Source organism: Mesocricetus auratus, unplaced genomic scaffold (genome assembly GCF_017639785.1).
Source record: "Mesocricetus auratus isolate SY011 unplaced genomic scaffold, BCM_Maur_2.0 Super-Scaffold_100025, whole genome shotgun sequence".
In the NCBI taxonomy this organism is placed as follows: domain Eukaryota; kingdom Metazoa; phylum Chordata; class Mammalia; order Rodentia; family Cricetidae; genus Mesocricetus; species Mesocricetus auratus.
Window position 1 is genome coordinate 6,079,513 of NW_024429206.1, and position 14,919 is coordinate 6,094,431.

General features: G+C 47.1%; 1 protein-coding gene across 1 annotated transcript in view; it reads right to left on the reverse strand.

The window, feature by feature from the left end:
* Positions 1-924: 924 nt before the first annotated feature.
* Git2 (GIT ArfGAP 2) overlaps positions 925-14,919 on the reverse strand; it is a 51,362-nt gene continuing 37,367 nt past the window's right edge. The window contains 6 exon segments of the mRNA XM_005078950.3: positions 925-1,752; positions 2,289-2,352; positions 4,328-4,516; positions 5,024-5,106; positions 8,606-8,695; positions 10,584-10,832. Of these exon segments, the coding sequence (XP_005079007.1) occupies positions 1,540-1,752; positions 2,289-2,352; positions 4,328-4,516; positions 5,024-5,106; positions 8,606-8,695; positions 10,584-10,832 (888 nt within the window). The 3' untranslated portion in view covers positions 925-1,539.

Sequence of the window (14,919 nt, forward strand, 5' to 3'; positions counted from 1 at the left end):
AGCTTACTTCCGACTGTTCAGTGGGCATGTCTAGATGACATGCATAAAATAACCCAAATTTCTGCTATCTTGAAAACCAAAACTTTAGCAACTCAGGTCTATTTCTCCACAGCAACATGAGTGAGAGGGAAAAAAGCTGCTGTCCTTGCAGGTTGGGTGGGGCTCCCCAGCTGCCCTCTGTGCCCTGCTGTACACCTGTCTGGGCGGGGCTCCCCAGCTGCCCTCTGTGCCCTGCTGTACACCTGTCTGGGCGGGGCTCCCCAGCTGTCCTCCCTCTGTGCCTGGCTGTACACCTGTCTGGGCGGGGCTCCCCAGCTGCCCTCTGTGCCCTGCTGTACACCTGTCTGGGCGGGGCTCCCCAGCTGCCCTCTGTGCCTGGCTGTACACCTGGCTGGCTTCCTAGCCATACACTGCCGGCTTTCTCAGGTGAGCTCCACCCGTATAAAACAGATGTGGCAAGCTGGGATAGGGATAGGCTGTAATAGTCACAAGAAAGAGCCTTAAGTAATGTAAACACCAGTGCTGCTGTGGTCTAGATGTCAACCTCTGCCCTTACAGAACTATGGGAGAGAGGCAGCTAGAGCATGCTGAGAATATTCCACAGTGCCAAAGGATGTCTAATCTCTAAGTACCAGTGGGGTGAAGGGAAGAGACTGACCATGATGTCTTACCTGGGAAGAAGCCCTTCCAGAGGAGACAAGTGAAGCTGTAAGAGGTCAAAGGATGAAGGGCACCAGGTGTCCACCCACCACAGGAATGTCAGTACCGGTCTGCAAGCCATACATAAGTTCTGAGTGAATTGTCTGGCTGGGGGGAAGGTAGGTCCCTGACAGTGCGCGGTACTCCTGCTCTGAATGTGCCCAGCTGGAACCTGATATGGAGGGTGGATTCGTAACTACTATTTGGACATTATGGAGACTTCAGTATGATGGTAAAATCTTTATAGATAGAAAATCAAGATAAAAATATTAAATAACACAACACTTAACATTATACAAAAGTTAGAAATGGGTCATTCCCTTGTTCTTCCCAAGAGATTTGCTCTCTTTAGCAAGAGGCAAGGACCCTGCTCTCCACACATGCCTAGAGATACCCCAAGCTCTGAGACTCTACGGCAGGATGGAAAATCTACTTATTGCACGATGCTTGGAAGGAAAGGATAACATTGATTTTTTTTTAAGCTCAACTCCCTTAAGAAAATGTTTTACTAAAATATCAATTATAGTTTTAGCCATGGGCAGAGAGTTTTAAAGGATGGAAAAGTTTTAGCAAACTCCAAACAATCCCTTTTAAACACATCCGATCATGACCTAAGCGCTTGGTGACAACACAACAGAAGCTAAGCTGCAAACAGGCACAAATAAGGCAATGGTTAAATCACAGTCAAAAATCTGTTAGAAAACATGCAAAAATAATACTGAGTTTTCCTTTAAAAAGTTTCAATCATTACTAAGCGTCTCTGTAAAATCTGAAGAGTTCATGTCTACACTGAAGCCAAACGTTCAGAAGCCTGCAAAAGAGGAGGGCGAGCCCTTCAGTTCAGCTGTTGTTCTCTTTGGTGGTGATGGTGACAAGCTGTTTGGCAGCCTTGGCGATGTCATAGGCACACTGGATGACCTGCTGCGTGACCAACTGGACATCCGTGGGCAAGCTTGAGTCTCCTGGGAGGGCCTTTCTGCACTCTGACTGGAGTCGGTAGGCACTGGACGTCAGTAACCGGAGGGAAGTCCTCACCGTGTCAGACTTGGGTTTCTAAAATGAAGAGTACAAGTGTTTACTGTGGGCTGCAGGGTAGACATCCAGCAGCAAGGAGTAAGTAAGTCCGCCCCTGAGACCAACTGAGGTTGTTGCGTCCAACCCTTTTCAACTGGGTGTTTTAAACAATCCTAGTTTTATGAATCCTGGCCTAGGAGTGAAGAAATGCTTGCATTTGAGAAGAATTTTAATATGTGCTATTAAAAATATAATCTTGTAGGTAATATATCCTAAACTTCATTCTACTGCTTTGCCTTGTAGCACCTGACTTACATATCCAGATCTTACTAAAACCAATATTCTCGCATAGTGAAAACACCTCAAAGCCCTATAAGATGATGTATTTAAAAACTCTGTGCTACAAAACATAAGAAAAAGGTTATGAGCTGCTGTACAGCTCTATAGGAGAGTGTTTGCCTAGTGTGCACAGGGCCCTGGGTTTCATCCCAACACCCTGCTCCTCACCAAAGACAGTATGAGGTCAGGAAGCAATGCTGAGAAACTCAGCAGAGAGTCAGTAGGAAGTGACTTACTTTGGGGAACAAGGCTGCCATCTCGGTAACAGCGATGTGTATTCTCTCTGAGCAGGGAATATAACTGTAAAACATTGAAGAGGTCATTAAAAAGCAGCTCAAATGATTTAGAGGTAAAGAATGCTCAGAGGCCGGATGAGTTCCGTTTCCACCTGGGTAATGAAGGGCTTAGGTTGGGGCTAGTTGTGTGCACACCCACAGCAGGCACAGCTACAAAGCGTCCCCCTCCTTTCGGGAATACACCCACCCTCGTAACAGTCCCCAGGCCTGAAATCTGCTCTGTGTGCTCTGGGCAACAGAGAGGAAAAATCCACACACGCTCAGCCTGCTTGTTTACTTCTCATACCTACCTTCCAGATTTCTAGAAAGAGAGCAACAGGTCCATGCCAAGGTCCATTAAGGTGAAGAATAAGAATAAAGGACTACTGAAAAAAAATCCCTTAAATGCCAACCGGTGCCTACACTTCACTATTTATGTGCTGCTTGGCCAATGAAGGCGTACAGTTCCTTGCATTAGGAGGCTCCAACAGCAAGGAGGTGTCTGCTTCCCAATGTCACGTATGAACAGCTGTGATGATCTGACTTGTAATGGGAAGAACCAAGACCTCAGTTTTATGCAGGATTCTTATTTTTAGACCCTCACAGAGCAGATACAGCCTGTCAGGTCTGCAGCCTGACGACTATGTGCTATAGGTGTAGAGGGACAGACACAAACTGAGGGGGAACTGAGTGACAGTCACATTGTCACCAAGCCTTGGCTATAGTGCAGGACTTCCCCACTGCCTGAGAGGGACAGGGGCTCCGGGAAAGTACATTAGAAGGCATTTTCTGCAAAGAAACACTGCCAAGACTGCTGTAGGTTTGGCCTGACAAAGCTATTTCTAACCACCAGACTCAATCCTTGAGGAACATTCTTTCCTTGTTTTTTAAAAACCATAAAATTGACTTCTGAATAAACACTATCAAAAGTCATCTCTATTTCTAATTTTATATTGCTCTGTGTATGGAGGGGAGGAAGGGGTGGAGGACAGACATGACCTGGAGCAAGTGAAGCTGCAGGAGCTGGTGTGGGGTGAGGGGCTGCAGGAGAGCTGAGGTGGGGTGAGGGGAGCTTGCTGGACTCAGGCAACTAGAAGTAAGATGGTGGTGTGGAGGCGAGACCCCTAGGTAAACTTATCTAGACCCATATGATAAGGAAGCAGGGAAGGGAGTAAGGCTGTCATTAGCACAGCACCAGGTCCTATGTGAAAGCACAGAGCACCAAATAGTTAATAAAAAGTAAACCCCTTGGCCAACTCTAGTTTTGAATCAGAAGCATAAGCCAGTGATTTTGAAATCATTCTTTTCCCTGGTCTTCAAATGAAAGGAGAGCAAAGCATGAAAGGTGCTACTTGATTTCTATGTAAAAAGCCTTCCTAAACGGAGGCCAATAGCATATTGCCATCTTTGAAGGCTGAAACGGCCTCAGGGCGCACGTTTATATTTCTGACAAGCACTAGAGAGCAGTCACAGTGTGAGGGCAGCCTGAAACACCAGCAGCGTTCATAACTGTGAGGAGTCACAGGCAGAGCACCCCACAAGCTGGGAGCACTCCAGGCGTGGTTCTTGTGTGAGATCCCTTACCACTGTCAGGTGGGGTACCCTGCTCTATGCAGGAAGGTGTGGCCTCCTCCTGCCAAGTGAACATGTGCAACTGTGTGTGTGCACAAGGAAACCAGACAGCTCCAGAGCAGGCTCCCCTCGGGACACCTCCTGTCTGGAATCCTAGTTCTCAAGGAGAATCTTAGCTGCAGCAGTGGCCAGAAGAATCACCTGGGAGTAGTGAGGTGATTTCCTCCCCTGTCTCCAATACATTGCAGTTTTATTTCTAGATGTATTTATTTTCAGATTACTTTGTAACACGATGAAAACAATAAAAACCTCAAACTCAAGACATATATATCCTACTTAAGTTTCCATCCACCCAGAAGTCAGAGCAAAATTCAAGCAGCCCCAACTGGCGCAGACGCACACTGTCAGAGCACAGCTGCAGCTCATACCTGTCGTGTTTGTTCTCCTGGGCTGCTCTTAGGAGCTCCTGGATGTTCTTGGTGATCTGTTCAGTCTTCCGGATGACATCTTCTGTGCTGGGGAGCGCGGGGCTGGGGACCAAGTGGGACTCTGTCGTGTCTAGCAATGAGCCATCACCTTGCCACACCATACTCCTTTGCCGTCCCTTCCGGTTTGACCTGTGGACAGTTAAGAATGGCTTAGCATGACAAGTACTCAGCTGTTTCTGTGGTTTCCTTCCTCCTGCTTACCAGGAGACACAGCAAGCCCTGCTTATCACCAGCACCTACAGCCACATTAAGGTCTTTCATTTTGTCCTGGGCTGGAGTTAGGGCTGCGGTAGACAGTGTGAAGAAGGCAGACAGAGGAAATAACAGATGGGGAGGGTGCAGCTGGAAACGGCCATCCCCAGGCTGCCAACTCCTTGACAAACAAACTCAGACTGTAGCTAATATCGGCCTGGCAGCGCAGCAGACGGAGCACAGCAGACACTGCAGACTGGCAGGAAGGTACAGTACGCTGGCACAAGGGCAAACAGCGGTAACGTGAGCACAGAAAAGACAGCTATGACACTGGGAAACCAAGGCAGCTTAAGACCTTAATGGTCTGAAGACAAAGGGGTGAGGTGGCTCAGGCCTGCCATGTCTGTGCTAACAGCCCCTCCCTGTGCTCTCCCCCGCACATACACTGTGTCATCTGGCTCAGTGCCATAGGGAGTGTTGTCATAGTCACTCTCCGGTGTGCTGTTCTGCTTCTCCAACCTGGATGCCTACAAAAAGAGAAGGGGACCCCAGTTAGATTTGAACATCACACACTTCCTCAGTCTTCCCAGGGAAGATTCCTGCCAGGCTATGCACCTTCATACCCAGAGCTCATTTGGGATAGAAACCAGCCCTTTACTGGAAATGTAGCAAAAGATGAATGAATACTGGGTCCATTTCTCCTTAGCTCACCAGCGGCTCCCTGAAGAGATACACACACTGACACAGGCATACACTCAAGCCTCTCAATTAGCTCTCAACAGAATGGAAGGAGATGCAGTTAGTAACAAACACACCAGCACTTATCTGGACACACACCTTCGGAGCTGGAAGCTAACTGTACATGATCTGGTTTAACACAAGATGAAGAAAAGGACCAAGAGCTAGCTGCTCACTCTCAGGCATTCTGCAGGAGGAGACAAGTGCCAGGCCTCCAGTCTTCTGGAGATACCCACGTCACTACAACCTTGGGAAGTCTGGATGACTGCTCTAAGAACTGCCTTCAAGGATGGTTTTTATGAGCCCTTAGGAAAGCCAGCCATGTGTTGCCTGTGAACCAAGTGGATCAACCTAGTTTGACTCTTAGTTCCACACTTCCCTCTGAAGATATAGGGATTTGGTATAATTGAGAATGTTCAAAATGGGCTGGAGATTCAAAGTAGGGATCCCTAGAAACATTGCAAGGGAACGGCAGTACCGTTAAAGGCAGGGCCTCTCAGTGTGACAAGATGTGGCAAGGACCATGTCCTCTGGAGGAATCTGGTCTGGACCGTGTGGAGAAACTGTCTCTCAGTGTTCATCTTACCGTGTGTGACAATCCATTATCTAGAAATGAGCGTAAGCCAATGCAAAGCCTACACTGATTACTGATTGCTCGTTTCCAGCCGTGCATAGCCAGGGGACTGAACTGCTGAGGGAGTGTGGCACAGGCTGCAGCCCTAAAGGTTTGCTTAGACACATCCAGAAAGAAGGCTGCTGGAGGAGACTGGTTTGAGGAAGTCTGCATACAGTCTGTGGTTTGGCCAGCTCCAAGGTGGGGTGCCTCCTTAGTCCCTCCACACTCAGCCTTCTCTGTCTGTCTGTCTGCTGAGGTCCTTCACATTCCCTCCTGGACTTCCTCTCTCCCGTTCTACAGAAGACACCAGGGTTGGCTTCCTAATACGAACTTTCTTATCCATTCCAACCCATCTGGTAAATGACTGGGTGCTGGCTTGGAACCCTGTGAGATTAAAGCTGAGTTCTTAAGCGCCTGCTCACTGCTATGGGATTTTCATCTGGCTCAGGTCAGTGGGCTACTGACACCAGAGGCCCAGGCGCCAGGCAGAGGAGGTCCCAACCATATTTAGTGCAGGGGCAGTGAAAGTAGAGGCTTGAAGACCTAATCTCAGAACTCCACCACCCCAAGACTTTTCTTACCTTTTACAGGGAATGTCTGACTGATCTTTATTTTTTTCTCAAATATCAAACATATGCACATAAAAACACATGCACACACACACTGCATTTTAATTATGCTGCACAGTCAACTCAGAGCTGCTCCCATGGGAGGAACAATTTAGAAGACAGGATTAATATCCTCTGCACCTTATATTTTGGGTTTTGAGATACAGTGAATTCTGCTATGTAGCCCAGGTCTGCCTTAAACTTGTAATCCTCCTACCTCCTGGAATCCCACGTCTCTATAAGAGATGATTTTGCCTTCCTGGTGTTAAGATGGCAGTCAGAAACTGAATACATTACCCACAATGATCACAAGTGCCATGTTGTTTAAACCTCAGAAGAGGGAGCTGCACCACCATCAAAGTGCTCAGCAAGCCTCCTCAAGTGCAGAGGACCATCACCCAAGGTCAGCTACTTACGCACTCGGTCCTCCTCCGTCGTCAAAAAAGCATACAGGATTTCAATGTAGCCAGCATTTAAGTTTATGAAAATTACTGTGAACATGCAGAGCCAGGGCTGTTAAGTGCTGCTCTCAAAGCTGTTAATAGAAAAGTCACCTTATAGCTGGTGTTGCTTCGGTTCTCTAACAACTTGTCATTTACTCTGCACAGACCGACCACAGAAACCTAAGCCCACGGCAAAGTTGCCGGGAGCTCGGATGAGCCTCAACAACTTCACTCCTCACTGTGCACAAAATCATTTCTGTAACTGGTCCGTCTCAAAGCTACGAAAACTCCATACATTTAAACACCTACAAAATGTTATGGTGGATAAGAAGGGCTTACTTGTCTCTCTTTAAGAAAATCATTAACAGACTGGGGGAATTTCATTATTATTTTGGTGCTCTTAGCTGGGTTATTGGAACAAAACCACTAAGTACATTTTCAGGACAGCCCAGAAGATGGCAAGTATCAAACAGCAACAATTCTTTTGGCTTCACTGCTTCAAAAGGGCTTTGAGGAATCTCGGAGACCTGGCTAGCCATGTGACCCTGGCAGTGGGTGGGGTCCCCATTGCTCTGGGGTAGGGGGCACACAAAGGCTTGCAGGGAAGGAGCTCTCCTGCCCACAGTTCCCTTCCCTCTTCTCACCCTTGCTACAGACTAGGCTGGAATCTGAAGGGCAGGTCTCCAATCCTCGGCTCTCCCCACAGCCTCCCTCAAGAGGAAGTCATCAAGCTCTCTGTGCATGCAAAAACACTTTCCTTTTTAAATGACACTCCTTTGGGAGCAGGGGCCATGACACTTAAAACCTCTGCACCCTTTAGCTGCTCTTCTTAAAGGTGAGTGTGGCAGGGCAGTGGTGGTGCACACCTTTAACCCCAGCACTCGGAGGCAGAGGCAGGCGGATCTCTGTGAGTTCGAGGCCAGGCTGGTCTACAAGAGCTAGTTCCAGGACAGCCTCCAAAACAATAGAGAAACTGTCTCAGAAAAAAAAAAAAAAAGGGGGGGTGGGGTGGGCCCTCTAAAGGAGCTTGAACATGTCCTACTCTGTGCTGTGAGGCACACACCAGTACACATAGGCAGCTTTAAGCCTGCAGCCACCTCCTTTCTGCACTGCTAGCAAGCATGACAGCACCAACTAAGGGCTGGGTTTGTCAGATAAGATGGCTAACATAAAGTCAGTCAGTAGTTAAAAAAAAATCCATGACACTTTCGTGCTAACCCAAGTACTATAAATACTTTTAGTAACTGTAGCTCCAAAAAAAGAAAAAGAAAAAAGAAAACGAGACAGATTTGCCCTACAATATTTAACCAGCGGCCAACTTAATTTTCTGTTTAACAAGACAGTATGCTTAGAATGGCTGCTGCAGGCTGATCGTGAGCTTGGTTACCAGGTGAAAAGGAGCAATGTGGAGTTACACAGGAGGGAAGTGAGGCTGGATCTCAGGAACAGGTGTGCATGAGGGCATGTGCCTGCTGCTGTGAGAAACCAGGAGCCAAGCGCTGTTTCATGCAGGACAGAGGGCAGTTAGCAAGGGGCATGGACAAGAGGACCAGCACCCAAGCACAAAGCACCCAGGAGCACTGCCCCTCCTTCAGGGCAGACCATTCAGAGTGTACTTAACCCTTCGGGCGCTTTCGTCCCTGGACCAGGAAAGTGTGGAGGGGAAGGAAGGCAGAGACGAAGAGGAGGCCACAAGTGCACTCCTCCCAATCTGGAAGTGGAGAGAGAAACAAGCTTGGGAACACACAAAACAAACAGACGCCCACCTCCCGCCCTACAGTTCATCATACAAGAGTCCCATGAGCTCGGTGACAGTGGTGACAGCTGTGACACAGCTCCTGAGAGGCTTAATCCCTGGTGAAGCTAGTGCCTGCTGGACACCCCTCTCCACTCAAGAGGCCTCTTCTCCTTAAGGGAAAAGACACCATAGTTATCATAGCTATGTTCAGCATAGCTGTCAAAACTGGCAGCACCTACCATTAATGCACAGTCTACAATGATGCTTGTTCTCCAATTAAGAGGGATAATAGGACCTAAGTGCTGTGGATGACTAAATTAGTGCACACCATTACTCCAATCTTTAGCACTATAGATACAGGACAAACAACAGCCGTACATCCAACTTCCTCTAAAAATCAAGTACACTGTGTAAGTTACCAAGGGGGATTTTCCTAAGTTTTGTTTTCAGTTATATAAAAGCAGGATTCTTTTTCACTTAGTTCAGATGCAAATACACTGTCTTCAAGCATGAAACCAAACAACCAGAAGCTGAGAGATGGACCCCGGGGTCCACTCCGAAGCTGACAAAATTAAAATCAGGTTCATTTATTAGATTTTCCCCCCCTGGTTTTTCGAGACAGGGTTTCTCTGCGTAATTGTCCTGGCTGTCCTAGAACTCACTCTGTAAACCAGGCTGGCCTTGAACTCACAGAGATCCGCTTGCCTCTGCTTCTCAAGTGCTGGGATGTAAAAGTGTGTGCCACCGCCACCTGGCTAATTTATTAGCTCTTATCATTACTTTGCATTACCCTAAGGATTTTATTGAAACTTTCTATGTACTCTAATTTTGACACCTAAAGGATAAATGTGATGTTCTGAAAAAACAACTGCACAAGGCAGTGTATGCTTGTGGCACTCTGTGAAAACAGACATCTTCCTAATAAGCCAATCAAGAAGACAGAGCATTTTAATGTTGGAGAACCTGGCATCCCAATTTGCAAGCCACTACATAGACCGTGAGAACCTGACACAGAGCAGTCTTCGGAACTGACAGTGCGGGGTGGATGCAGTTTCTATTATTTACAACTTTATTTGTTAAAGTGTATTTTGGAGGTCTCTTCACACAGTCCAGGCAATCCCTCTGTTTCACCTTCCTGAGTGCTGCTATAACTGCTGCTCACACTGCATCTTTATGAAGTGATCAAGCCATGCTAACAGGTGCTGAAGCCCAGAGTCTCATGTATCAGGTCACAGGGCCCAAAAGAGCATCTTTGGTCCTAAGTGCTACAGTTCATAGAGGGGGCATCCTCTGCCGACTTTGTTGCGCTCTAAAAAAGATTAGTTTACGTATAAGTGTTTTGCAAGCATGTATGTGTGCTACGTGCATGCATGTATGTGTGCCTTGGAGGCCAGGAGATGTCAAATCCCCTGAAGCTGGAGTTACAGTTGGCTGTGTGCTGCCATGGGGGTGCCAGGAAATGAACCCAGGTCCTCTGCAAGAGCAGCCAGTGCTCTAACCATTGAGCCATGCCTCCAGCCCCAACCTCTGCCTATTTTGAAGACAAAGACATTTCTGCTACTGACCTTTACAATTGGTTTTTGTTTGTGGAACTCGGGAAGAAAACTTTGCACAAAAAATGCCAACAGAGGCTGTCTGGGAAATACATCACGGGAGAGAGGAACTGGAGGGGAGGGGCTAGTAAGAGCCAGAACACATGACTTAGCCCAAACCTTCCTGTCCACAAGTCTGTGCCACATTGGGCGCAGCTGTAGACATGTTCACGCAGCAGACGCAAGGGCACCTCTCAGAGCCCAGAGAATCTACACGGTCAGAAAAGAGGGGCACACAGTAGGGACGGACACACAGCGGTGCTACTTACATGAGCAGGGAAGGGTTGAAGTCTCGTCCTGGCCTCCTCAGGACGGCTAGCTTCCCCCATTGGGAGGTATGGTTTCTGACCTGACCCAGTCTCATACATGGACATGGGCCTACTGCCCCGGGCAGATGGCCGGCGCTTTAAGGACGAGTGGCTCGAAGTGTCTGGGTAGTCGGGACCAGTCTGCACTTGACAGGCACTGGTTGTGGCCTGCTTCCTGAGGCTTGAATTCTCACACTGGAGTGTTTGAAGCTGAAAGAAATGTTAGGCAGTGGGCCTATGATTTTGCACAATAAGCAGACAAAGCAAACACCAAGTACACGAACACAATACCGACTTCATGAGAATAGTAAAGCTAGCTGGGCTGCAAGTGAAAGCGACAAGAACTCTTCCTTCTGGAATAACCCATCTGCAGACAAGCTATACTCTGGATTACCCTAGGGCCAGAACACATCTGCAGACAAGCTATACTCTGGATTACTCTAGCAGACAAGCTATACTCTGGATTACCCTAGGGCCAGAACACATCTGCAGACAAGCTATACTCTGGATTACCCTAGGGCCAGAACACATCTGCAGACAAGCTATACTCTGGATTACTCTAGCAGACAAGCTATACTCTGGATTACCCTAGGGCTAGAACACATCTGCAGACAAGCTATACTCTGGATTACTCTAGCAGACAAGCTATACTCTGGATTACCCTAGGGCTAGAACACATCTGCAGACAAGCTATACTCTGGATTACTCTAGCAGACAAGCTATACTCTGGATTACCCTAGGGCCAGAACACATCTGCAGACAAGCTATACTCTGGATTACTCTAGGGCCAGAACACATCTGCAGATGAGCTGTACTCTGGATTACTCTAGGGCCAGAACACATCTGCAGACAAGCTGTACTCTGGATTACTCTAGGGCCAGAACACATCTGCAGATGAGCTGTACTCTGGATTACTCTAGCAGACAAGCTGTACTCTGGATTACTCTAAGGCCAGAACATCTGCAGACAAGCTATACTCTGGATTACCCTAGGGCTAGAACACATCTGCAGACAAGCTATACTCTGGATTACCCTAGGGCCAGAACACATCTGCAGACAAGCTATACTCTGGATTACTCTAGCAGACAAGCTATACTCTGGATTACCCTAGGGCTAGAACACATCTGCAGACAAGCTATACTCTGGATTACTCTAGCAGACAAGCTATACTCTGGATTACCCTAAGGCTAGAACACATCTGCAGACAAGCTATACTCTGGATTACCCTAGGGCCAGAACACATCTGCAGACAAGCTATACTCTGGATTACCCTAGGGCCAGAACACATCTGCAGACAAGCTATACTCTGGATTACCCTAGGGCCAGAACACATCTGCAGATGAGCTGTACTCTGGATTACTCTAGCAGACAAGCTGTACTCTGGATTACTCTAGGGCCAGAACACATCTGCAGACAAGCTGTACTCTGGATTACTCTAGGGCCAGAACACATCTGCAGATGAGCTGTACTCTGGATTACTCTAGCAGACAAGCTGTACTCTGGATTACTCTAAGGCCAGAACATCTGCAGACAAGCTATACTCTGGATTACCCTAGGGCCAGAACACATCTGCAGACAAGCTATACTCTGGATTACTCTAGCAGACAAGCTATACTCTGGATTACCCTAGGGCCAGAACACATCTGCAGACAAGCTATACTCTGGATTACTCTAGGGCCAGAACACATCTGCAGACAAGCTATACTCTGGATTACTCTAGGGCCAGAACACATCTGCAGACAAGCTATACTCTGGATTACCCTAGGGCCAGAACACATCTGCAGACAAGCTATACTCTGGATTACTCTAGGGCCAGAACACATCTGCAGACAAGCTATACTCTGGATTACCCTAGGGCCAGAACACATCTGCAGATGAGCTGTACTCTGGATTACTCTAGCAGACAAGCTGTACTCTGGATTACTCTAGGGCCAGAACACATCTGCAGATGAGCTGTACTCTGGATTACTCTAGCAGACAAGCTGTACTCTGGATTACTCTAAGGCCAGAACATCTGCAGACAAGCTGTACTCTGGATTACTCTAGGGCCAGAACACATCTGCAGATGAGCTGTACTCTGTTTCAAGGAAGAGGTTCAGAGCGTTAACTAGGATTGTTTCTACATGATCCCTGAGCAATTTACAAATGGGAACAGTGACAGGAGACACCATGGAAGCAGCACAAAGAAACTAGAGGTGCTGGGCAAAGAAGAAACAGAGTGAGGTTCAGCTCAGGGAAAATTTCAGTGCCTTGCGCTTTCCAAAGAGCCAACAAGAAAAATTAGGATAAAAATTTTTTATTGTATAGCACTCTTGATATTCCAAGCACTTTCAAGCATGTCTTTAAAAAAATACGAGGGAACAGAACCACGCTGACTATGCTAAGTTAATATATCACAGAAAACTGGCAACCTAATGGACTATGTTAGCATCTTCACATGATGGGGTGTTCCACGAGGCATACTTGCTTCTCTTTGGTGAACAGTCCTTTTTCTGCCAGGGCTAGTGTACCTGGCCTTTCTCTCATGTGGCTTTGTCACTCAAAAACCATGCAGTAGGTGACGTTGGCTTTAAATGAGCTAGCCTGCCTGGTAGCACCTCACTTTGGTGAGACACTGTCACTTGGAGCCCAGTTTTCACATGTAGGCTGCTTCAAGGTTAAGAGATCAGCAAGGAATTGTGGGGCTGGCAACTTAAATACAAGCAACCATATCCATGCTGCACTAGTCCTTGCATGTCACTGATCAACTGCCTACTCTTTGACAGGACGCACACTCTGACCAAACTGCCCTCCATCGCCAAGGCTTAAGTCCGTAAGCAACTGTGCCTGCACCAGGAGATCCTTGTCTCCAATATCAAGCTCATGCAGGGTTAGGAGTTAACTTTCAATTTTTGTCTAGATATCACGGATCTGTGGAAATACACCAATAGTGGCCGGTCCTCTTCATTAATTAGCATCGTTTCCAAGCAACTGTTAAATGTGAAAGATCAGACATAAATCACACTACTTTGAAGTAAAAATCAATACATCCTTTGCTATGTAAACAAACCCCACATCTTTGTATCAGTAGAGCCACACTTCCACAGAAGCATGGCTTCCTTGCCTGTATCTGCAAACTCTTCTTCCAAGAGAGAGCCTCCAGAAATTCTTGCACTCCAGGACACAGACAGGATTATGAATGGGGAATAGGATGGCCTCAGTGAGAAGTGTAAGTGATTAGGCCCCTAAGTATTAGCCTCATGTGCTAGCCTACATAAAAAGGTCACTGTGGCTTCTCAGACTAGGCTGTGAAAAAAGAAACTCTCAACACTGTTGCTGCATCCAAGATATCCAGTCTGGATTTTGCCCCCTGTTTTCTGAGATGAGCACAAGTTCCTGGTTTCAATCTCCCAGGCCCCTCACAAGGGAGTCTAACCCAGAGTCTCAAGCAGGGAGGCACATGGTCTACTAGAGCCAGGACCCTAGCACACTGAGGCAGCCCAAGTTACTCAGGCTGGCCTTGAACTGGTTCTTAGCCCAAGAAAGCTTTGGATTTGTGATTCTTCTGCCTTACCTCTGAAGTAGTTGGGATTGCAGGTTTGTGTTTAAAAAAAAATGTAATCACTTTGTATTTACAAGAGAAGACACCCTTAGATAAACTTTAATTATGTTCATCTTTATAAGAACCAGGCAGCCAGGGGTGGTGGCACACACCTTTAATCCCAGCACTTGGGAGGCAGAGGCAGGAGGATCTCTGAGTTAGAGGCCAAGCTGGTCTACAGAGTAAGATCCAGGACAGCCAGGACTACACAACACAGTGAAACTCTGCCCCAAGAAACAAAAACAAAACAAAAAAGAACCAGGTTACTATACTCTGTTTGGAAAAAGTATGGCAGGAAATAAAAAGTTACAGGTAATTAAACAGTTTCAGAAACCAAAAGGCATTTGTAAGAATTGAAGAGAAAATCAATGAGCAATGGCCCTGCTCAACATTTCCTTTTAAAAATTTCTATTGATTTCTTTGTGTGCATGTGTATGTGCCTAGGTGGGTGCACACCATGGCACCTTGTGTGGAGTTGGGGAGCTGGGGTTTTCCTTCCACTGTGTGTGTTTGGGGAACTGAACGCAGGTCATCAGGCTTGGTGGCAAGTGCTTTACCTGATAAGCCATCTCCCCAGTCCTTGTTCTACATTTCCTAAAGAAAAACAAGACATCTGCTTTTGGAGATATGGGTTGCCTCTAGAAATTAAAATAAAAACAAAAAAATTATGGTGTGTGCATGTGTATGACGTTTGAGTTGTGGTGGTTGGAGGACAGT